Genomic DNA, 26,624 nt, shown 5'->3' on the forward strand with positions numbered 1-26,624 from the left:
TATATATAGAGGTTTCACTCCAAAATTGACTGGATCTGGGGTAAAGCAGCATGGCAGAGGAGAAGCAATATGTAGCTTGTCAGGGAAGAAGCAGCAGAAATCAAGGCAAGAGGGAACAATACACACATACGTGAAATACATTATAAGTTAAATGTATGTGTCCTTCCAGGCCACACCCACAGTGACTCAACCCTCCCACCAAGCTTCCCTTCCCAACCTCACACCCAGCTATAAACCAGACAGTGGACAAATCCAGTATCACACATCCATGCCCCAGTCTTCTCCCCAAGGACCCACCTATGAGCACTTGAACACCTCTATATAAACCATCATAGAAGTGTTCTTGGGTCCTAGAATGTATGCTCATAAAACCTGAGGAAGGCCAGGGAGATGGCTCAGTGGAATAAGTGCTTCCCTGGCAAGCACAAGGGCCTGAGTTCAATCCCTGGTTCTGCAAAAAAAAGTAAAAATAAAAATAAAACCTGAGGAAACACAAACACTCTTCAACTTCATCTACTGCATCCAAGCATTTCTACTTTCAAATAAATTATTTTGAAAGTATTATTCAAGAAACTACTCAACAAATAGAACCTTACTGAGATAAACATGTCAGGGCATAAAGTGAGGGTATTGAACCATTGTTTTGACACTGACCACAGCTGTGATCTGGTGCTGTTGTATGTATGTTGACAGACAGTTCATGACAAGAGACAGTTTTCTAAATCCTCTTCAAGCCTCAGTTCTCTTATCTATAGATTAAAGAAGATAACTGAGGTTTATATTACTGCCATTACACATGTTAAATGAAAAAAGAAGTTCAAATTGATGAACATAACAGTTCTTCATTAAAAAATACAAAGTTGCTGTTTTTATTATTGAATTCTATACAAAGCAAATCACAACACTCCCCTCAGCAACATCAAATTAACTGTTGGAAAAGAGAGGTACCCCTTTAATTGGAAGCAAATTTTAGATAGCATCAAACTGAATATCTACTGGCAATGGTTGAAATGAAACGAAAAATGGAAATTTGTTTTCAAGAGTCTAAATGAGCTAATAAATTTGTCTATTGCCAGAGACCCAAAGTCCTTGCTGATTTTTTTCTCTGAGGATTACATTATTTTTAAAATCTTAGTTAATAGATAAAGTTGGTAATAGTTATGAACTTGAACCTTCAGGTGAAAATATCCATGGACACTTTCATTTAGGACATTGCATTGTACTTGTTGTAGTATTGAGTGCTTAGTAATAACAGAAAGAGACACAGCACAAATCTATATACTTTCCTTTTTTTAAGTCTTGAATTCTCTCAACCATTAAGAGATATATATCATAATTATTGTCTCCTAAGTCTACTACATTGAGGTAGACCGTGGCTCAAGGTCACACAGCTGGTGTGTAGGGGAACCACGGTGGAAATCCAGGCAGACAAGTTTGCAGACACTCAGCTACTCTCCATCATTGTTTTGTTACCATTGACATCTACTCTGGGAGGGAAAAATTTTGCAAACAGATAAGACAGATGTTTAAACACAAAATACATGCATTTTTTTTCCTGAGGTCAAACCAAATCTCATTTATAAGTTTTTAAAAAAATAATACATTTTTGTCATTATTTTCTCTTTTATACACTCTCATAGCATACTTGTACAAAAAGGAAAAAATACTAATCAGAAGCTAACTATATATTGCTTTACTGGGTATTACACCATCACGCTCCCGTGACTTGGTCCAGGTATTTCAGTGCTTTCAATGCTATCGTGAGATGAAAGAGTGCCTTGCACAGCACACAAAAATTCTGAAGATTTTAGCTGGTGCCGTTTTTTAACCTTGTGGAAAACTATTTTCCAGTCCCATGACTTAGAGTGGTAAGAAAAAAAAATTCTTATGTCAGGCTATCACTTTATGTTTCAATATTGAGTTTTTCTTCCAACTCCTTTGTCTATTTTAATCAAGAATATTAGGAACACAAGATATTTACAAATACGTACAAAAGTAAGAAAAGCAGCTAAGCAAGAGAAAATTTCCTTGCAGCCCTCTAATATTAAAGGATGCATTGGTCATTTAAAGCACAAAGCCTTTATTATATTTGTGCACCTGGGGTTAATGTCATGAAATTGAGTCACATATGTACCTCAGTTTAAGAATTTTATAACTGATTAGTCCTCATGCTTGAGAGAAATTCACATTTATCTATTAAATTACAAGCTCGGTGGTCTTCATTACAGCCTAGATAGCAATTTAATATGATTCTATTTAGGATATTTGTCAATATTGAGGACTTCCAAATTCTAGTATCTTTCATTCTGAATAGTTTCAAGATGTAACAAGGTTATCTGCCACTCTCTGAAGGGAATGGGAATACAGGAACTTTGTTCATCTGTTTTTATTGATCTTTCGGGTAAAAACTAGATGGTGTATTAATAGACACACTTTGATCTTATTATCCAAATAATGATCAATACTGAGAGGGAGAATGTTTTCAGAGTAACAGTTATTGATTATATTATTTTCATGAGCAGGCTCTATAAAAGCTTCCAATTTATTTTTACATTCCTGTTATTCTAATAATTAAGAATAATTTTAAAATAAAGAAATTTGAACTCAAATAGTTAAGACCCTACCTGTTAGTAAATAAAGGCAAGATTCAAATCTGGGTCTTCTGAACTTCAAAAAAATTATTTTTGGTAGAAGAGTCTATAGTTAATGTTAAACTTCATATAGTTTATCAGGTTTAACACTCTAGATTCATTTAGGAACCTGTGAGAGCTTTTAACTGACTGGATTTTCTTTCCTTTTTTTTTCTGCCTCACTTCCTTTGTGACTGTGAACTACACAAAGACTTCAAAATAAGAAGAGATTGAATGTGTCAAAATCCAGGGAGAATACACGTGAATTCTCTGCTTAGGTTCATACAATGATAAAATCTTGTGCTATGGTATATTTCTGTATCGTTCAGGAAATAATCCACTTCCAAAATCATTTAGGCTGTTGGTTTAATGTAGTTACTTGGTTTAGAGGGCTAGATTCCTGTCTAATGATGGCCAGCTAAGGTCTCCTTTGTAACCACTGTCAACTGTTGCTGTGGATAGCTTCAGAGGGCTGCCCAAATTCTCTTAGGTGGCCCCATTTATCCTCAAAGCCAGAAACAGAATCTTCAAATTTCTCTATCTAGAAGAATTCCATCTCTGGTTAGGGATCACCTGATTAGATCTTCTCCACCAAAGGAAAAGTCATTTTATTCTTCTCAAATGTGCCACCTTCTCCAATCTTTGAGAATGAAATATCATATTTACAAGTCTCACCCCCGCACACATGAAGGGTATGGGTCACTGAATATTGCCATGGATTCCTGTCAACTATATCCTTTCAAACTTTCTTTTTTTCTTTTTCCAATCTCCTTTAAGGCTCCACACTTTCTTTCCACATGGCTGTCACAAAGATGTTCTAGAAATATACTCAGATTAGGGGGGAAAAGTTGGGTTTGAATAGCAGTTTAGACCAAAGAGTAGCATGGCCAAATTATTTTTAAGTCTCACATGTAAATGTTTAGGCTGTATTTCATAAAGAAAAGGATCACAGACTCCATAATGACAGAAAACTGCAGAAGCTGAAATTTTTACAATTTGGAAACTAGCATACTGCCTCAGTAGCAGCAGTGGCCTTCAATAGTAGTTCTGCAGCAAAGGGGAAATTTCAATGAACTTTATATTATCAGAATCCTTTGAGTTCATTAAGCGTTCTTTATAATACTTTCACAAAAATACATGTGATAAGTTTCCTAACAAGGCGAGCTTAAAATATATTTAATTGTGTTTCACAAAGACACCTTACAGAGTTTTAAACAAGGACATACGTCATGCCCATACCTTATAGAAAGGTAAGAAATATGAGTTTCATGGTGCCAGCCATGAAGGGTTGTAGGTACAAAAACAATACACAGATATGCCTAGATGGATTTCCTATGTAACTAGTTTCAACTCAAAGAAATGGAACAATTATTATAAATCAAGCTGAACAGGTACTGTTATAGAGATGTGATTCTTTTTAGTGCAGAATTTTATTTTATCTTACATTTTCCATAATTTTATTGAGAAAAAATTGCAATGAGACTGTTTCAAATTAAATTGGTAGGACAATTTCAATAATTAACACATTACGTGCTGTCTTCCTAGTGGTTATTTGTTGTACAAGATGTGGACATGATATCCTACTTACAAACACTATTAGAACAAATCACTCTATTCATTGAATTAAGAGAATGTAGCTGTATATCTATCCTAACCATTTGGAATACACAGATATAAAATGGACATTCATCTGTATCCCTTTTTTTTTGTTTAGTTCTGTCATTTAAATATTATAGGTGAGTGAACTCAGCAAAACATTCCAAAATAGTCCAATAGTCCATAATAGTATTGGGTCTTCTGCTTGACGGGCAGTGTCAGAAGTTGTTGAGCTTAGTCCCCTACAGCTCAACATTGCAACATGGCTTTATTTCTTATACTTCGTTTTATATTTTCTGCTGGATGGTTAAGACCAAGATAAAGCAAGACCTATGTAACAAGAATTGTAGCTTTTGAATCTAATAAGGTCAGTCAAATCCTCTCAGGATTTATCCTGAGATCCTGTACCTCAGATTGTAGATCCTTTGTCAGTGTCAGCCATGTGGATGACTCATGGCCAGTGCTTCACCGATTTGCTCTCTGTGAAAGCCTGAGAGAATGTTTTCTCTCTATGTGACCCTACTTAGGTGCATTATACATCATCAATCACTTTCCTCTTTGGCCCCATAATCTCCTTGATCAGATAATTTGGGACGCAACTGGGTTACATGATGTTATAGTACAAGTTCTCATATGTCCTGAGTCTTAATTGATCTTGAAAGGCTAGTGCCAAAATGTTGGCTTTTTTTGTGGCCCTCCTTTTTCTCTAATTTTTGGTCTGCAAACTTAGGTTGTTAACCTTCCAGAAGAGAAGCTTATTGTTATTATCATATAATCTAGACTGTTGAGTTTAACCTCACTGTCTGAATATCAAACATCTTAGGCATAACATGGAACAGGTAGTTTTCATCAAGCTTTAATATATTAAACTCTTAAGTCTCTACAGAATATGATAAAAAATTAAAACATGTTCAAAAATAGAGATAATGAATTATATATGTTTACATTTAAGTCCAGAAATCTAACTGTATACAACATTGTAGCAGGACAGTCCCGCAATACTCCTTTTCCTGCCTCCTGCTTTCATTCACCACTCCGTTCCTTTTTAAACAATCATCTACCCAAGATAGAACTTGGCAGCCACTGGAGCATCATGACAAGCAGCACATATTCAGAAGACCAGAATGACCGGCACTCCAAGCTTGGACCTACTATTACAAATTGCCATCTTCAGTGCAGTTGCTTAGTTCACAGGTGTCAGTATATGTAGTTAGTCAGAGTGAGAATCCTTCCAATTAAATGCTAGATTCAAAAATCTTCTGAAGATTCTCAGGGTCATTGCTTTATCCATCTTGTACCTATAACTGTATGGCTTGCCTCTGTCATGTTTCTTAGCTCTTCTCCTTGCTCTGTCTTCATTGTCTAGTCCTCAAGTTCTTGCTTTCCTTTTAATTGTATTATACCTTTCTGTTTGTATTTCTTCTTTTGAGTTTTTACACTAGGGAAACTATACGATATTTGCACATGCGTGTCTGGTTTATTTCACTTATGAGTATATCTTCAAGTGCCATCCACTTAAATATAAAGGATTCGAATTTATCATTCTTTATAGCTGTGTAATACTCCATTGTATAAAAATACCACCTCTTTTTCATCCATTCCTCAGGTGAGGGGCATCTTGGTTGTTTCCAAGATTTGGCTATCACAAACTGTGATGCTATAAACATTAGTGCAGAATATTAAATGGATGTTTCCTACCAAGTTTTGCCCATACCCCAAAATGCTAGTGTGCTACCCTTCTAGAAATGGAGAGTTTATGAATAAAAGCTCCATAGTGAAAAAGGAAGCCAGAAATAATACCAGTCCCCATGTCCCTTTATAACTTAGAAAGTAGTATTTGTAAGTGGTATGGCGACCAGTCTTTGTATTCTGAGGAAGGGGTTACATCAATTCTTTTGACGCCACTTCCTATTCAGAGACGGTGTAGTTGTTCCTTGACCTTCCAGTACTCCATCAAATAATTGAGAGATAATCACGTTATTATGAGAAAAGATTCTACTTGGCTCATTCTTTTAGACTTCAATTTCTAATTAGCCTGACCCATTGCTTTTAGACCTGCAGCAGGTATGAGTTGGCAAAAGCCAAGATCATTCTGAAGTACAGAATTGCTCATCTCATGGCCAGGAAGCAAAAGAGAGAAAACATAGAATCCTCCTATCTTTTTCCATGGGAGGGCCACAGTGCCCTAAAAATATCTCACCTCCCCGTAGCACCAAACTGAAAAGCTAGTCTTTAACATCTGAACCTGTGGGAGGCAATTTACATTCCAACTATAGCAGCCTCTGTGGTTGTAAATGAGTCTCTTCCTTTAGTGCTGGACTCTGCACTGTCCTCATCTTCCTGAAAACTTAAACTTCAAAAATACTTCAGAGAAATTCAGGTTTAACGAAACTTTTATGGAAAGAGTATAGAGAGGGAGACAATATTCGTTGCTATTCCCCAACAGGCATCTCTTTCCAGTCTCTGCATATCTCTTATTTGTAGACTATGACATCTTTCCCCGGTCTCCAACAATCTTCTCTATCATCTTCCTCTGCTCCATTTACACATATAAATCATAAAAGAAATCTTTTTTTTTTTCGGAACCAAGGATTGAACTCAGGCCCTTGCATTTGCCAGAGAAGTGCTTATTCCACTGAGCCATCTCCCCAACCCCCCTAGAAATCATTTTTTTATGTCAGGATCTTGGAGCTTGACAGAGCCAAAGGTTGATATGTATGCATAAACCTTGTTTCTTAGCTTTGTACTGAAGATTTCTACATCTCCCTCTGCATGGGCACATGTGTCAATGTGATAGATTTGTTTTATTTGGTATTGCTGAGTGTTAAGCTGAATATGTCGCTATATGCAGAAAGGCCTTGTCACCTTGGATGTTCACGCACCTTACAGGTGAGCTGTTTTTAAGAGTTCAGACTTTGTAACAAAGGGAGACGTATTGCTGTGACTCTAATCTCTTAAATTAAAAAGACTACAGCCATTGAAAAGTGATCAAAATAATTGAGGTGGGAGATAATTGTGACTTGGGCCAGGGAGACAACAAAGATTAACAAGTTAAGTGCTCAAATTCAGTATATGTTAGAAGGCATTACTGAAGTACTTTCCTGAAATATCATTGTATATGAGTATGTATCATAAGAAGATGAGATGAGTAAGGACTAACTTCAAGGTTTTGGGACTAAAAACCAGAAGTTGAAGTGTTATTTCTTAGGAAAGGGCTAGTAGGGGGAGAGGAGATGGCACAGTGAAATAAGTGCTTCCCTGGCAAGCACAAGGGCCTGAGTTCAATCCCCAGTTCTGCAAAAAAGGAAAAAAAAAAAAAAGATAGTGCTGATAAATGTAAAGTAGTTTTTATGGTAAAGGCATCAGAGAAAATTATTTTACAACATTTTAACAAAGAAATAAAAAAAAGTTAATGTTGAACAGCAGCTGGATTGCATGCCTATGGAGAAAGATTTGCTATGGAGATGTAAATTTCAAACTCACTATGCATAAATAGTGTTTAATGTCTTATGGTTGGGTCAGTGAATGTGGACCTACTGTGTAATGGGCTCTCAAGGCAGAAATTTCCCACTGCAATTCATTTAATAGTTCTGGAGAAATGCTTCTGTTTTAAAATAATGGAATAGTCATGTTAAATATGTTAGCATTATCTTGATCATGATGGGACTATAACCCAAGCTACACATGTGCCTGTGATTCATTGGATCATATCTAAGCATCAGTGTATTGATCTAACACCTATTTTTTTTCTGGCAAAATCTAGCCTTGGACAGTGATAACAAGGTAGCTCAATGGCAGAGTACTTGCCTACCATGGGGGAGCTCCTGAGATCACTAGTCAGTGCCACCAGAAAATGGAAGAGTATAATCTCAAAAAGATATTTAGTAGCTATTAAGCAATCTAAAAAAAGAGCAGGACTTCTCATTTCTGTTGGAGAATATGTGAACACCACCTAGAGAAGCAGATTGATTTGCTTAAAATTAATGTACAGGATTAGAGTCAGCAAGCTTATGGTTCTTTTCCACTCTTCATAATTTAGCAAAACGCCAGAGTTAATTCTTTCAGTCTCAATACCACTCCCTTATCCACACTGCACTCTCTGCATGCTGTTGTGCTTGCTTTCTTGTTCTCCTATCACTATAGAATGCTGCATTTCTGAACATTGGCACAATTGAGAATTTAGAGGTGCTCACTTTCATGCAATGCTACATTATGCTATTAAAACATCATGGCACCATCCTGAGCCTCTTCCCACCATATGTAGAAGCACTACCTTCCCACGTTCTGGTGCTGCCACATTATATTTCCATGTATACCCTGATAGACAAAATCTATGTCTGGCTAAGTTAAAGGACCATCTCTGGAATTTGATGTGTTTAATTCATTTGTCAAGGATGGAAAATGGAAAGAAGAAAGGAAGTTATTTTACTTTATTTATATCCCATGACTTTATCAGTACTCCTTAGATCTGGGTCTTTCCCAGAATTTAATTTAAACCTGGCTGTGTTTTTATTTTTTCTCCAGATAAGGCCTGGCAGTGTAGAGTCAGTTCTCAAACTCTTTAGAACATAGCAGCAATTAGAATTTAGAGGGGCTTTACTTATTGATTGTTTGTAGGGCCCAAAGATCTCCATCTTCATGACTCCAAATGAAAACTCAGTGAATCAGAAGAGAACTAATAAAATCAACTCAAGAAGCACTATAGCACAAATAGAAACTCAAATCAAGGTATACTTTAAAGGCATTAGGCAGTTTTCTGGGTTGCATCACAAAATGTGTAGTATAGTATCAGTGACTTAATCCAGGAATTACCATTCTTGGGGTAGTTTTTGCCACTGAATCAGCATAACCATGATTTACCACCCAAGAGATAGTTAAACTTAATCCTGGAGCGCTGCAAGATGCTATCAGTAAAATACACATATCTCGGAATATTCCAAAGGGGAATGTATTTGCTAAATCTAAGCAGAATACTTCAGATTCTGTATTCCATTCATATATTGTCTACTTCAAGTAAGATGCTACCAATTTTGAGATCTTTTTATAGTGCCAATAGTAGTTTTTGCTGAATCATTATTGTTCTCTTTTTTGTTTTTCTGTATTTTAGGGAAGGGTCTACAGGGTTTTCACGGTCTCACTGCTAGAATGGACTTGGAGTGATCCACCTGTTTACAGCCTCCCAAGAGCTGGGATTGCAGGTGCACACCACCAAGTTCAGTCGCAGTCAGTGGCTCAGCATGCCTTGGGGGCAGGGTGGGCACAGCAGGCTGGGGGATCAAACTTCTGGGCCCTGCACCTGCTTGCAGGTGCTTTAATCTGCTGAGCTATTTGGCTGGCTCCTTATTGTTCTCTTTGATATAAAATACTTCTCTTCTAAAGTACTGCATCTACATACTGGGTATAATCACATCTGTCTTTTGTGTTTGTGTTTTACCTATCACAGTGCAGGGCAGGACTCTAAAGGACATCAAAACATAGTCTTGCTCTGCAGAAAACAAAATTTTTATATGCTTGAGGAAACAGCAGATAGAGTTTTCAATTGCTGACTGCAGATCTGCCATTTCTAATAATAATAAAAGTGTAGCGGATGGTGTCAATGAGAAATTACAGAAATGCTGTAGGAAGGACCGATGATCATTCAGCTCTCCCGTTCCTGCTGAATCATCACAGGGAAAATGCATCAAAATCATTAATAACAGATAAATGTCATAAAAAGTGGAGAAAATATATAAAAATTCAATGATTTCTACCTAAGAGGCTCATGAATTATACATTTAATTAAGAAGGGGCAAATGGGAAGGTTTTTAAAACTTCCAATTTGGGAGGTATTTTTCTCTTTCACCATCAAGCATACACAAATTAAGCCCCAGCAGTAGCTGATGATGGTACAGAGAAGATAAAAGCTCCCACTGCAGGCTGGCTGAAGGGACAGCCCTCGGGAGAAGGACTCAAGGAAAGGTGAGACAGACAATGGCAGGCAGGACTTTCTGCTTGACCTCTTCACTGGTTCACAGAGGGACACAAAAGTACAGCAGGGTTGTCATCCACGGCTGCTGCAAAATCTCTTTCCCTCTGCTTGTTCACTTGTAAAATTAAGCGGTTACAATGGCTCATCTCTTGTCTCCCTGCTGCCTGGGCAGCATAAATCTATGCACAAAGCGACAATGCTTTCTCCAGGTTCCAACACTGTGCCCCCGGGGCAGATGATTACCTTCAAACTCCAGAGTCCTCTTACCCAATGATTATGCAGAAGAGACTGCATTTAATATAAATGAATTTTAAAGTGTATCTCCACACTCTAATATCAGTACCCCAGGAAACTGGTCATTTGTGAATATTTTCTGGCTCTTCCTCACAGCTACTGAAACAGATGCTCTGAGGATGGAGCTGGGAGTTTGGTCAATTTGTTTTTGTGTTTGCTTTAGCTTTTGCCTTTCAAGTACTGGAAATCCAGAATAGGACCTTCACAATGATCTATTTCTCAATAAAGCTCCCCACACATATTTGTTTGTTTTAGAAACAAGTTCTCACTATGTAGCTCAAGCTGGCCTTGAACTCATTATGTAGTTCAGGCTGACCTCCAACTTGTAGGGATCCTCCTACCTCAGCCTCCTCCATTCTGGGATCACAGGTGTATACCAGAACAAATGAGAAGCTCCATGCTTCCTCTTTATATTGAGACAAAGTTTCTAAATTGCTAAGCTTCCCAGCCTAGGATCAAACTTGGGATCCTCCTATCTCTGCCTCCCAGAGTACTAGAGTTACAGAATCGCAGTTTGTGTTTGGTAGTCCATGCGAAGATTCTGATCTAAGGCAGTTTTTATAACCTCTGTATTCAGAAGGCCTATTTGAATAGGAAGAATTACTTCCACAAGATTTTCTGTGTGCGTATTCCTTGATGGTGCCCCCAGTAAAACTTTTAGAGCAGTTTGAAACAGCAGATTAACTTTTTATCTCATCAGATTCTTGATACCGGGTGTGGTAGTTGATACACTGTGTCAACTTGGCTGAATTGGTTCAGGCAGTTCTGGGCATGGGGTCACAGCTAACCTGTAGAGGCCAACCTGGGGCACTATTGGGCCGGCCCTTGGGTGCAATTGGTTCAACCCTAGGAGCATGGGCTGCCCCCAGAGTGACTCTGCAGAAAAAGCCTATATAAAGCAATTGAGGAAGGCTTCCTTCCGCCCTGTACCGCTTCTGTGGAGAAGTCCCAGTCCTGGAGGGAGCTTGATCTTCGCAGCCCTGCCACTTCGCAGTCAGCATAGAAGGAAGAGAGCGGCTTGATTGATGCCACAGCTGCTGCTCCTCCTCTACTATTCATTGTTTTCTGCTGTCATCAACTGCTGTTGTTTGCCTTGGAATCAACAGAATATAGACTGACCCCTCCAGTAACTGTGAGCTAAATAAACCTTTCTTTCCTTCATTTTGAGTCTCAGGTTTTTGTCCCAGCAATAAGTGAAAAAGTAACTAAGACACTGGGGCATTGTTAATGGTGCAGGCAAGGGGTGGTGGGACTGTTTTTCTGTGAACAGGAGCTGGATTGGATAAGCAGAGAATGTGGGAGTCTGGGGTCAGGTCTCAGGGTGAGAAAGGAGAGCCAAAGATTAAAAAGTGACAGAATTAGAAGATCAATTGCTGATATGTGGAAAGGTAAGAAAGGTAGTGTTAGGGAAAGGCAAAGAATCCCATCTGTAATGTGTCCACTTTGCATCCTTCTCCTTTTACATGAGATCATGTGTGCTCCAGGAGAATCCCCTATGAACTCCTAGCTCCATTACCCATTTCTGTTTAATGAATATATTCATAATAGTATATCAGTTACATGAGTCACTGGGAGGGTGAAATGAAAGAGTTTTGAATTTACACACTTTAGGTGCTCTTGCCTATTTCTGGAATAGATTCTTTGTGTTGATTCTAAATATTCCACTATTGAAAAAGAACACACCACATGTAGGAAGAGATTGGAAAGTTTAGTAGCAAAGATAAAAATGAATTCACCAAGGGAGAGAGGAAAATTATAGTTTCAGGCCCCAAGATTATAGGTTGAAGAATACAAAGATTTCTTGGACACTAGTGGCAACCTGTAATTTCTGTTAAGTGAAAGGGGTTACAGTAGATTTCAGAGAGCTGAAGTCTATTCTTCTCCTCAGAAAGCCTTGAATAAGGGTCTCTAAACTGAGTCATGGCCCTGAGAATTTGTTCAAGATTGTCTTTGTTTTGCAAAAGCCTCAAGTGGTGAAGGGTCAATGACAACAAGACAATCTGAACTACTTTTTGCCTCTTTTATAGTAAGGAAAAATTTACTATTCAGACAATTCTCTGACTTCAGACAAATCTTTTCAGCAACTCTTTGGTGAATATAGAGTAAACAAGCTTAGATGTGAGGCCACAAAGGATATTAGCAAAGAAACACAAAAGCAAGACACTCCAAAGGATGATGAAAGACCCCAACACAGACTAGTGTAAGAAAATGAAGACTCAATACCTGAGAACAGGATGAAAGTGTCAGTGAGCACATTTAAATATAATGGGTGTATAACACTTATGTGTGCATGGCGTATAAGCACACACTCTTGGGGAGATCAAAGAAATATTGAGGGAGTCTGTGATCCCCACAGAACACTCATCTCTGCAGGCTGGTCCTGATCAACTTCGCAACTGTGGATACCATGCCTCAACTCAGCCCCCTCCAACTTGGAGCTGGCTCTGCATTACTTCCCCTCATGGCACAGCAGAAGTGCCAACCAAACAGACCTGTTCCTAGCCAAGGCAAAAATCTGAAATAGGAGATTCACCCAGGCTGACTAGAGAAAGAGTCACATCATTGAAGCTGAGGAAAGATCCACTGAAAAGTAATGATCTGAAAGACCCAACGAGGCTGAACGAGGAACAGCCAAATCAGAGAGACTCAGAATCATCAACAAGAAACATAGGAGAGTACACAAGATGATGGAGCAGTGAGTCCCAGCAGTTTGGCTTCTGCAGGGCAAGGTATGTGAAGTCTGGTATTGTAGACAGAGGGAAGAATATGTCTCTACTTCCTGAGTGAACTTCCAGTGGTAAGAGGTGCTGAGTCTCTGCAGTACATGTGCCCCAGGACAATGTTGCAAAATGAGCTGGAAGACATTTTAGGAAAGGGCTGAGAGTTTAAACTTCAAGGCTAGAGCAGCCTGCACTGGCTACATATTACCAAGGTCTGGGTGCATGAGAGAAACACTGCCTCTTAAGACTGTCAGCAGCTGGAGAAGATTCAAGTCAGTCTCACTAAAAGGCAAAAAATTGTGGTCACAGATTCAAGACCAGAATCAGGCACCAAATTCAGCCTGAGTTACCCAGGATTAGAGGCTTATATTGGCACTGTATTCCCATTGCTAAAGGGAGTCCCCAAAATAAGGGCTTATGGTATGGTATTTCTCAACTAGTCCTGATAAACATCACTAAAATGGACTAGCCTGTTACCACTGTAATTAAATTGACTGAATAGAATCATACTGACTGACTGAATAATTTAATACCAGTAAAGTTGTCTGCCAAATTGACCATCACACCAAGGGAGAGGGACTGCAAGAGTTCATAACCCAAGATCTCAGACTGGCTGAAAGACTGCAAAAATAACTTCAACCTGGCAGAAAGAGGTACTGAGTTTGAGTTAACTCAAATTTTTCAGAGGAAGGATCATATAATGAGTGAGAAGAGACCCCAAATAGCTAAAGTAATTTGGAACAATAGCACAAACTAGGAAGCACAGAAAAAACAAACTCCAAGCTATATTATGAAGCAATAGTAATAAAAATGGCATGATATTTGAAGAAAATAGACCCACGGATCAGTAGAACAGCATGGAGGGTACAGAAAAGTCCTTGGCCATATTCAACTATTTGATCCTCCCCAGAAGGTCCTACAGTTTATGTTGGATGAAAGATAGCCTACTTGGGATCGGAGAGATAGCTCAGTAGAATAAGTGCTTGCCTGGGAAGCACAAGTGCCTGAGTTCTATCCCCAATTCTAAAAAAAAAAAAAAAAAAAGTGTACTCAACAAGTGGTGCTGGGAAAACTGGGAATATTTGTAGAAGAATGAAACTGAAATCTCTCACTGTGTACTAAATTAAATCAAACTGGATCAAAGATCTAAACATTAAATTCGAAACATTAAACTTTGTAGAAGATAAAATAAGTAAAACACTTGAAGACAGAGGTATAGAAAATGATTTTGTAAACAAAACATGAAGAGCACAAGAAATAGTATCAGGAATTAACAATTGGGATTATGTCAGACTAAAACCTGTAGAGCAAAAATTAATCCTCTAATTAATTGGAAAAATTAATGGAAGAACATTGCCAGCTATTCTTCAGACAAAGGACTTATATCTGATACATAAAGAACTCATAAAAGTTAAGCCACTTAAAATTAAAGATCCAATCAAGAAATGGAGTAGAGAAGTGAATAGACACTTCACAGAGGAAGAACAAATAAAAAAAAAATTTCAACACCACTTGCCATTTGAGAAATGAAAATTAAAACAACACTAAGATTTCAACTAAATGTGGAAAAAATGACAGTCATTGAGAATTCAAGCAACATATGCTAGGTTGGCTGTGTTAAAAAAGGGACCATTCTGCATTTTGTGGGAATGCTAACTTGTACAACCATAGCAGACATCAGTGTGGAGATGTCATAAAGAAATAAAGTTAGAAATTTGATATGACTCATCTATTCTTCTGCTAGGTATCTTCTCCAAAGAGCTTCAATCACCATACTACAGTGATGCTTGTTTACACAAATACTACAGTGATACACTGTTCATAGTAGCAGAATGTATAACAGCTACATGCTAGAAGCAGCCTGTGTACCAATTAACAGATGATTAGACAAACACAATGTGGCATCTATACAAAAAAGGGAACACTATTCTGCTATTAAGAATGACAAATTTGAAACATTTGTAGGAAAATGGTTGCACCTGGAAAATATACTGCTGAGTGAAATAAATCAGGTTTCCAAGCTTGAACACTGCAGGACTTCTCTCACTTAGTGAGGCAGAGTGCAACGTAAAAAATGAAAGATGGACAGAGAGGGATAAGGGAATACACTGCATACATTAGGAAAGTGGTACAAAGGAACAAGGACAAGGGGTGGGAGGAGGAGAAGGAAAAATGAGAGAAATAATGAGTGTGCCATGTACATATCCTAATAAGTTCAATCAGTGTAAACATTTTATGCCACAACATGAGCTAAGACAAATGGAATCAACAAGTATGTAAAGGTTGATAGGGAAACTAGAAAAGAATGGGGAGGATTAGAGAAAACCCACCGGAATACTTTCAGGTGACTACCTCCAAAATGATAGTGAAGGTGTTAACAACAAATATGTACTAATAAAAATGTTTAAAAGTATTATTAAGGTAGTTGTTTATCATTCTTTGAAGCATATAGTTGATCTCATCTATTGGGAAAAATTTGTTTTTTCTCTGCAGCAGCCTATGCAAAGGCTATTTACTCTGAGCTTGATAATTTCTAATGGCAGAGCTGGAGAGCTTACACATCATAACTCAAAAATTTACACCATATGAGTTAGTCAAATGTCTATTGGCACGCAAATTGTCTATTAGTAGACAATCAATTCATAAAATGATTTATTGGATCTCTCAATTTCCAAGGTCCAATCAGTCCCGCTGCTTTGGCCTGGAGGTGAGAGGACAGTCATTGCAGGGGACCACAGGTGAATAACACTACTGACCCAAGGCTGCAAGGCAAATGAGGAAGGGCCTGAATCCTGCTGTGTCCTCTGGTGCACATGCCCCATGACCCAAGAGCCTTCCCCTGGGCCCCACCTACTCTAGTTTCTGCTCCCTTACAGCATTGCCAAGCTAAGGGTCATGTCTTTAATACATGGCCTGGTAAATTATGTCAAGCCTCAAACAGCATTCTATAATCTCCAGGAGCTAGAAGCTCCACTTTTGCCTCGAGAACACTGAGAAAAGAGGGTTTTATTTAATTCATTGTGTACATTGTAGTCCTTCAATGTATAAAGATAGTTTTTATCAGCTCCACTATTCTCTAAAATTTTTCCCATGATCAAAATCTAGGTTTTTATCACTTTCTTTTATAACATCGCTTCTCATCTTTGCTACACTGTTATCTATCTCTCTATAATACTTGAAATTTTTAATTCCCCTCTCAATAAAGAATGCCATAAGCATAATATTCCACTTTAACTGCATGACTCATTTAGAAGGTGTTGAAAATACAGATTCCCTGACACTTCACTCAGATATAATAAAGCCAAATTACTAGAAGTATAGTTAACTCTGTGCTTTAACAAGATTTTGCTGGTTCTAATGTGTGTCAGGTTGGGGAATCAAGGCCTGAATAAAATGTAATTCTCCATTCTGAGCACTTCACAGTAAGTATAAGCAATGTTATCCATCTTATTTTCACAAGTTATAACTGATTCCTGTATTTAGCCTTTCAACACTCTTCTCGTCCTGTTGATTCTTTTTCATTTTAAACAAACATAACATACTAATTTAAAATTGTAAAGTGACTGAAACACATTATGTGGAAAATAGAAGTCTTTTGTATTTTCTGCTTCTCATACTGAGTAAACACCCATATATATCCCTAGGTTTTTAAACATAATTATTTGTATGAACCTATAAAAACACAAGTTCTCTCACTGAAATACATAATTTTTTACTATAAAGACTAAACATATTGACTCATAACATACATTTTCACATAATAATTTAGTTGGTTTATACAACTGGTTAATACAACCACTTTTATAAGCTTAACTCCACTTTTTACTTTTTCGTATTTCATGCATAAGTGGCTTTTCTGTGGATGTTATTTCTTGCCATATTTTGTCTCATATTTATATCATTCTGAAGGTAACATTAAACCTTTGTCACCATAGATGGATTCCTTTTATGTTGACATAATTTATGGATTATTACAAGAAAGTAAATTCATTGCCCTCTTCTATCACTAATCTTTTGCTTGATAGACTCACTTTTCTGTTTTGCTTTCCCTATTTTTTCTTTCTTTCTTTTCTTTTAATGTATTTGGTACAGGGTCTCACTGCACAGCTCAGACTCATAGTGATCCTCCTGTTTTCAGCCTCCCCAGGGCTGGGATTTCAGGCATGCTTTACAACACTCAGACTCAGCATGCCTGGGGGTGGGAACAGCATGGCATGTGGTGCACGGGATCAAACCCTAGTCCCTGAGCTTGCCTAAGCAGGCGCTTAGTTGGCTGAGCTATCTTGCTGGTCTTTCTTTCTTTCTTTCTTTCTTTCTTTCTTTCTTTCTTTCTTTCTTTCTTTCTTTCTTTCTTTCCTTCTTTCTTTTTCACCTACTTTTTTCTTTTTTTCCTCACAAAATCTGGTTCCTTAAGTATATTGTTGTTTCATATACATCCAACACATTATTTATTAGTGGAAAGAAAAAGTGATAATATTCTCTCATCTGTATTCTCCAAAAAACTTACTGTAAAGACTAGTTTTAATTTAGAATAGCCACTGATTTGTATCCCCTCTCCGTATGCATAGTGGAGAATTTAAATTCAGTAACGTTAGTCTGCATTTCAGTAGTTGTGATTCCACCTGAGGTAAACTGCTAAAACAGAGAAGAAACTTACGTTCCTTTGTCTCCACCATGTCTTGTTTCTGAACTGATTTCTAACATAAGTACAGATGACAAATATGGCCTGAGCCTCTGCACAGACATGAGGCCTCAACGTGCATGAAGTGCCTTCCTGTGGCCTGCCATTCCCATGAGAGTGTTAACTGAGGTGAAGGCACTTCTGACCTATCCATGGAATGGTCTTTCCCATCCTACTATCAATACATGTTGCTTGCTTTTGTTATCTCTTTTGATCCAAATATTTTGCCATTGTCTTAGATATAGTATTGTTCTATATAATTTCTATAGTGCTCCAAGTTGTTAGACTTCACAAACAATCACAGCTATAAGATAATGTCTACTGAACCATTATTTTTGCTCAAAAATATTTGGTAATTTAAAATACATAGGATTTATAAGATATGCTAAACTGAAACTCTCATACACTGCTGGTAGAGGCATGCACTTGTGCAATACTTCTGTTTATTTTGTAGTTGCACATCTACCTTAGAGTCCACTTCTAGAAATTTACCAAACTAATGCAAATGCATGCAGAGAATGCTATATTGTATAAATGTTACTTCTTTTTAAAAATATTTTTATTGAGAAACAAATAGCAATGAGACAATTTCACAACTGATTACTAGTACATTTTCAATAATTAATACATTGCACATTGTTGTCTTAGTATTCATTATACAGATGCAGACCTGATAGCCTGTCTCAAACACTATTACAACAAACCTCTCTATTCATATAATTAAGAGAGTGGAGCCATATATCTGTCCTATTTTGAGTATACAGATACGAAATAGTCTTTCATTTGTATCCCCTTTTTTTGGTAACCTTTGTCAATTCTTCATATTCTGGAGGGGCTCGAAGTTTAACATATCAATACTTGATGGAAAATACCTATTCTGTGTTATGTCTAAGATGTTTAATATTCAGACAGATACTGAGGTTAAGCTTAATTGCCTATGCTGTAGGGTAATAATATCATTAAACTTCTCTTCTGGAGGGTTAACAACTTAAGTTTGCAGACCAAAAATTAAAGAAAAAGAAGGGCTACAAGGACAGCCAACATTTTGGCCCTAGACTTTTAAGGTCAGTAAGTACTCCGGAAATAGGAGACCCTGTACTGTAACATCCTATAACACCATCATTTCCCAAGTTTTCTGATCAAGGAGATTTTGGGGCCACAGAGGAAAGTGATCAATGATGTAGAGTGTGCCTAAGGAGAGTCACATGGGGGGAAAACATTCTCCCAAGCTTTCACAGAGAGCAAATGGGTCAAGCAATGGCAATGACTCATCCATATGGCTGACACTGACAAAGGATCTACAAACTGCGGTACAGGACTTCAGGGTAAATCCTAAGGGGATTTGACTGACCTTATCAGATACAAAAGTTACATTTCATGTTATATAGGTCTTGCTCTTTCTTGGTCTTAACCATCCAGCAGAGACATATGAAAATAAAGTATAGAAAGTAAAGCCATATTAATATGCAGAGCTGTAAAAGTCTCAAGTCGACAACTTCAGACATTGACAGTCTTATGGAAAACCCACCACTATTATGGACTACTGGACTATATTGTGATATTTTGCTGAATTCATGCACCTACAGTATTTAAATGACAATGGAATGCCTTTCTCTGATAAATGTTACTTCTGCATATGACATAAAACCCCAAGGTGGAAACAATTCCTTACTTATCAGAAGAAAGGTGTCTACACAAATTTTGCACTATATATATACATATGATGAAATACTATTTAACAATGAAAAGCAAGGAAGCACTGATAATTACAACAGCAGAACTGCATGGTTAAAATGTCAGACAAAGAAGATATAAAATCGTATGTACAGTTTGATTCATTTACATGTGACACAGGGGCAAAAATAATCTAATGATTGAAATCAGATGACACTTGCTATGATACAGGATTGGCCAGAATGGGCCATGAGCTAGTTCCTCAAGAAATATAAATGTTCAGTTCAGCAAAGCTCCTTAAGGGCACATAATTTTTGTATCTTATTAAAATGAATGCTTAAAATCTGTGTATTTTATTTTATGTATTATGTCTCACATATATAAGATATATTTAGCTGCAGAATTTTCAGAGAATGATTGATTGATTTTTCTGTAAAATAGAGTAATCCATCTTCTCTATCACCTTCACATCTTTTTCTGCTATTTTCTCTAAGTGAAGTTTGTCTGCATGCCTGTTGTCTGTTTAGCTCTCATTCATTCTGATGATTTCAACCTAGAATTACTTCTGCAGCGTCATTTTTTAAATTTTATTTCATTGAGAAACAAATAGCAATGAGACAGTTTCAAAACTGATTAATAGGACAGTTTCAATAATTGATGCATTGTACATTGGTAATCTTCTTAGTGGTTATCCATAGTACAAGATGCAGACAGGATATCCTGTCCAAACATTATTAGTACAAATCTTTCTTCTCATTGAATTAAGTGAAAGTAGTTGTATATCTATCCTAACTATTCTGTATACGCAGATACAAAATGGTCCTTCCTTTGTATTCCCTTTTTTTGTTTAGTCCTGTCAGAGATGGATATTCCATTGGCATCTTAATATTATAGGTGCATGAATTCAGCAAAACAATTCAACACAGTCCAGCAGTCCACAATAGTAGTGGGTTATCTGGAAAAGTTGTTGACTTGAGCCTAAATTAGCTCAGCATATTAATATGGCTTTACTTTATATATCTAATTTTTATACTTTTCTTCTTGATGGTTAAGACCAAGATAAAACAAGACCTATATAATAAGATATGTAACTTTTGTATCTGCTAAGGTCAGTCAAGTACCCTCAGGATTTATCCTGTAGCCATGTACTGCAGTTTGCATCCTTTTTCAATGTCAGCCATGTAGATGAGTCACAGCCTTTGACTGACCAATTTGTATACTGTGAAAGCCTGAGAGAATGCCTTCTTTCCATGTGACTCTTCTTAGGCACACTTTACTTCATTGATCACATTGCTCTCTGGCCCCATAACCTCCTTGATCAGAAAATTTGGGCCACAACTGAGTTACATATTACAGTATAGGCTCTCCCATGTCTTGAGTCTTCGCTGACCCTTAAGGGCTAGGGCCAAAATGTTGGCTGTCCTTGTAGCCTCTGCATTTCTCCAATTCTTGGTCTGCAAACCTAGGTTGTTAATTCTCCAGAAGAGAAGGTTACTATTACCTTACAACATATGCAGTTGGGTCCAACCTCACTATCTCTCTGAATATCAAACATCTTAAGCATAACATGGAATAGATCTTTTACAAACACAAATCATTGCTGTCTCCTTCTATGGAGACCCTACTGTTACCACAAATACCATCTTTTTGGGATATTATCCACATTGGTGTCAATTAGAAGTGACTGGTTTGACCTTCATAGGACACAGTTTTACTTTTTTAGACACTTAAACTTCTCAAACAATCGCACAATATGTTCGATCAGAAATTACACAAAATTCAAAGAGCAAACTAAGTTCCTTGGGAATATTTTAACTTAAATTTGGAATTTAAATTTTAAGTATTAATCCTTCTGACAGCACTTTAAGAAATTGTATTGAAATGAATATCTCTGAAGAAATTCATTTTTTTAATTTTTGAGCCACTAACACTTTATATATCTTAAAGTTTTCTTGGCAAATTCATTTTAGACAACCTATTATCATATCCTTAATCTCACAAAGATACTAATAAGTAAATACATAATATGTCTTCCAAAGTAAATATACATATGTATACGTGTGTGTGTGTGTGTGTGTGTGTGTGTGTGTGTGTGTGTGTAAAACACTACTGGTATTATACTAGGTCTGAATCTACATATACAAGCAGGGGATCCTTTTCATTCTATTTATGGCAAAGTAAAGCATGGAATTTCTGGATAAAAATGAATTCGGAAAGAATAATACAAATATCATTCTTAATGTAAGAAATGTCTTTTCTATTTTTCAGATTTATCTTATGCATGGACCTTCAATGATAACCCCCTATATGTTCAAGAAGACAACAGGCGGTTTGTATCTCAAGAGACAGGAAACTTGTACATTGCTAAAGTAGAGCCATCAGATGTGGGCAACTACACTTGCTTTGTAACAAACAAGGAGGCTCAAAGAAGCGTTCAAGGTCCACCCACTCCTTTAGTGCAGCGCACTGATGGTAAGATAATGAGTTACCTTGGAAATCTATGTTGTGGCTCTCAAAACATGGGGAGATTGGCAGAGATTTCTGCTTTCTTCTTGTTCAGAGAAGCCAAATCTCCTGAGTTTAAGGTTCAATTCACAACTATAATGAAAATCACATATTACCAAAGGTAAAATAAAAAATTCTGCAATCTACCTACATGTTACATCATGTATAATTCTGGATACTGAGCCATATCCTTTCTGGCATTGGAATAGCATGCTCAAGGGCTAGTTTGTAAATAATGATGTTTGTTTGGGGGAGCTGGCAAGTGTGTATGTGTGCATGTGTGGATGCTGCCAATTTTATACACTTGTATCAATATATTTTTAATGAACATTGTTACAATTTGTCTTTAGGGACCCTTTTCATTTCCATATTTGCCTTTTTGTTTGTTTACCTGATGGCAAAATGGGGGAAATGTTAATATCCAAGGAAAACAAAACAAACTGACATTAATTATAAGCACTGTAAAGAAGGATGAAACTTAAGATTAATACTAATTTGACTTCTCCAAGAAGCATAACTCAAATCGGTCTCTGATGAAGCTTGTAGCTTGGTTATGTCCCTAGTTGGTGTAAGATTTAAAGAGCTAGAAAGTCACTGAAGTGGAAAAATCCTCAAGTTGATTCTTTAATTAAGTGTTCACAGTGGGATATGTAAAGACAGAAAATCTCTTAGTGCATTTTATGACTGGATGTTGGATGTAAAATACAATACCTCACAGAGCTTTTCTCTTCCCCTACAAAGAGTTTAAAACATGCAAGAATATGATGCCAATAAAGGCTTACAGAAGTATGGAACCAGCTGCCTAGAGGGAGTTCTTATACAGGAGCCTACATAATCACTTACCAACCAAACATATTTGCAAAGTCTTATTTGAGATTTCAGCAACCATTATACTCATTCCTAAGTTTGTTTCTCTTTTAACTGAAGTATAAATAACTGGAAGAACTCATAAGCTAACGATTTCCATAGAGATTCTGCCTTTGCCTTTTTTCATTTATTTTCTGTTAACACAGTTTCTTCTTATTGCCTTCTTAATTCTTTTCATTCCATCACCTCTATTCTCTTCAGTATTTTCATAGTATAATAAAAAAAATCAGTGGTATTTTTCATAATAGTAGTAAACTTAATCTCTTCAACAAGTTAGACTAGAAAATATTACCTATGTCAAGGAAACAAAAACTAAAGCAAAAAAAAATCTGTGTTTTTCAGTGGTTTCCTTTATTTTCTGAACCACAAACTTACAAATGTGTAGAATAATTCTTAGAAATTAATTCTTAGATATTTTATTTTATATTTATATTGTGTTTTTCATGCTTTGTGCCATTGTATTAGCTGACAAAAATCCATTTATTGTAAGGATTTATCACTTTGATATTTAGTGTATTTGTAAAAGTCATCAAATTTTTAATGAGTCTAAATGTGTCATTGGTAAAATTAATTAAGGTAATGAAGATAGCCTAGAGATTTATTTGTTTGCTTTAACACCTCTTGTAGAGAGTACAATTATAAAAGCAATATATAGTGTCTTAATCTAAATTTAGCCTATATTCAAAATTCTTCATTGACGATTTTAAAATTGTACAAACAGAATTTTTTATAAATTTACAGCACATCAAGCAGCAAAACCTTAATATATATATATATATATATATATATATATATATATATATGTATATATATATACATATATATACATATATTCTCAAATTATACAATTACTTCATGTGTTTTGCTGAAGAAATATAGATATTCTGGACTGTGGTGCTACATATCGAATTTTGTCTAGTTGTAATTGAAAGCCTCCTCCTTTCTGTTCTGTCTAGCCTCATGAGGCTGGTGAAAGCCTATGTATTGCTAGAGAAGGATTTCTTTCTTTTTTTTTTTTTTTTTAATTCAAAAGCATGTTCCTGGTTCTTATTTGGAAATACAACTTTTTACTAACACCAAATAATCTTTTTGTTAATGAACCATTTACTTCATAGAAAAATTCTATTCTTCAGAAATGCTGCTAGCTCTTTTGATATTTAACAGGTGTGATGGGGGAGTATGAACCAAAGATTGAAGTGCGTTTTCCTGAAACTATACAAGCTGCAAAGGATTCATCTGTAAAACTGGAATGCTTTGCCCTTGGAAAGTAAGGTGTTTTTGTTTTTTTAACTGGTTGCCATAAAATTTTTTAAAAACCATTTTATTATTCAAACATTGCTGTAAGGTAAATTACGAAATAGATTTCAAATGCTGGGCCATAGTGGAACTTTCTGATTGGAATTTGAACAAACATGTCTAATACTCTGAAAATGATTGGAGCTGTAATTCTTCTTTAAATGTGCTGACATTTCCTTGGGTATAATGAGGCCCATTAAAGTCAGAACATGGCAAAGCAATATGCGTAGTTGTATAAGATGGTGGACAAGCCATTAAACCTTAGACATATCCTCCACTTTCTGTTATTTTACATCCAGAAGTACATTGCCTGGAGTATCTACTTGCTTAATTAATCAGCTGTTCTTATAAATGAAAAGACTGCACTGCTTCTTTCCAAAGTAAGAATAATTAAAGTCCATTGTTCAAAGAGGATAATTAGAATTGAGTCCAACCTGTCCTGCTAATGCCCTAGGTAGTTTGCTTTACACAGTGAAGGTTCTACCAGGAACAGGTTTGAAATAATTTAAGACAGCAGAAAATCTGCTTTTTTTTTCGTGGAAAACCCAGAACATCTTGATTTTTTCATGAAACAAAGATTTTATCTTTATGACTAAATACTCAAAAGTTCTAAAAGGATGACATAATTACCAGATCAATTTTTAGTGTGTCTATGAATTACTGGGGAGTGTGGTCAAATTCAGATTTTGACACTGTAAGACATGGAAACTGTAAAACTCTCCATTTTATAAGTGTACTGGTTATGATCACATCTACCTAAAGAGCATATATTGAACATTAAGTGAGTTGAATCTTATCTTTAAATGTAGAGTCTATATCTAATGCGACATCATATTAATAAACAGTTATTTCCCAAAGTGCAGAACTACCTTAAAAGTATAATTTTTTTAATAACTAAATGTACTCAGCAATCCAAAAATTGGTGACTACTAAATCTTTTCATTTTAGTTCCATAAATAAAATTGGGTATATCTTTAAATTAAATTTCTCATGTTATTCATTTCTCATTGATTAAAGAGATCATATTTTATTTTTATTTGATACTGGCCTCATAATAATTGTCCAATGAATAATTATTGATTGATGAAATTATTATTAAGAAAGTGACAAGTAGACCCTTACATCAGTTCCTATTGGTTTACCTTAAAGGCTTAATGAACTTATTCTATTTTAAGCTTTCTCAGTGATACTTACAAAACATAAATACTCATTAGTGAAATACTTTCAGATAATTAAATGCTTATCTTAAAAAATACTTATGAAAGATAGCAACTGAAAAGAACATTAATAGTTATTCTAACATATTTGACATCAGGAAATATGGATTCGTTAAGCAAAATATATTCATTTACATAACAAACAAACAGAAAATTATTGAGGCAAGTACTCAGGAATCTAATTTAAATACTCTAATAAAAATGAATATGCTAATTAAAATGTTAAAGCATAAGTAACTAATTACTTGTGGTTTAATATCATATGCATAGTAAAATCTTTGTGAGAATGATTCCTTCTGCTTGCTTATAATCCAGTTGTCTTGTTTATTTTTGATCATTTTTTATTTTACTGTATTGTTTTTTGGTTGAATTGCTTTTTAGGGGAGGTTCTTTTTTTTTTTTTTTTCTGTGCCAAGGACGGAACCCAGGGCTTCCAGCTTGTTAGGCAAGCATTCTACCACTGAGCCACATCCCCAGCCCCAAAGGTCAGCCTCTTTTTTGTGTGTGTGGAACCAGGGATTGAACTCAGGCCCTTGTGCTTGCTGGAAAAGCACTTATTCTACTGAGTCATCTCCCTGGCCCCCTTCTGCTTATAATCCAGAACACTTACATATCTTAGTAGTGGCACAGACCAGTTCTGATCATGTGATGATCATGTGAGTAATATGGTAATCCTATTGCAAGACATTGCTTATTAATTAAAACTTCTTGTAAATATTTGTATCTTATGGAACATTTGCAAATAAACTTACTCAATATCCAAGGTTTGAGTGTGTTTTGCAATCTCATAGAACTGTTGTTTTTTTTTTTTTTAGAATTTTATGTGAGAAATGGAGGTATAGGGTAAATATTGAATCAATTTCACTTCATGCTTCTACTCTGAATTCAGGAACCTTTGAGTAAATGGTGAGATAACTGCTTCAGAAATAATTAACAGCAGATTCCAACCTCAATTTTCTTGAGAGTAAAATAATCATTAACAAACACACTCATAATCTCTATGAATATCCATGTTTACATCTAAAAGAAGTTAAAAAGATAGTTTACATGTCTGCTTCAACAATTAGAATAAGTCATACATATAAAAACATGTAGTACTGATGCTTTTCATATAATGCATAGATGTTCTTTGAGTCTTCCAAACCTCTGTGCAGCTTCTAACTTGGTAGCCACTCA

At 36.2% G+C, this 26,624-nt stretch overlaps 1 protein-coding gene across 1 annotated transcript in view; it reads left to right on the plus strand.

Annotated features, from left to right (window-relative positions):
- The window catches only part of Cntn6 (contactin 6), a 306,964-nt gene that overhangs the window by 154,150 nt on the left and 126,190 nt on the right, over nucleotides 1-26,624 (plus strand). Inside the window, exons 5-6 of the mRNA XM_023713308.1 lie at nucleotides 21,832-22,035; nucleotides 24,100-24,202. Of these exons, the coding sequence (XP_023569076.1) occupies nucleotides 21,832-22,035; nucleotides 24,100-24,202 (307 nt within the window). The remainder of the gene's footprint in view (nucleotides 1-21,831; nucleotides 22,036-24,099; nucleotides 24,203-26,624) is intronic.

This window comes from Octodon degus, unplaced genomic scaffold, assembly GCF_000260255.1.
Source record: "Octodon degus isolate 3935 unplaced genomic scaffold, OctDeg1.0 scaffold00030, whole genome shotgun sequence".
NCBI lineage: Eukaryota > Metazoa > Chordata > Mammalia > Rodentia > Octodontidae > Octodon > Octodon degus.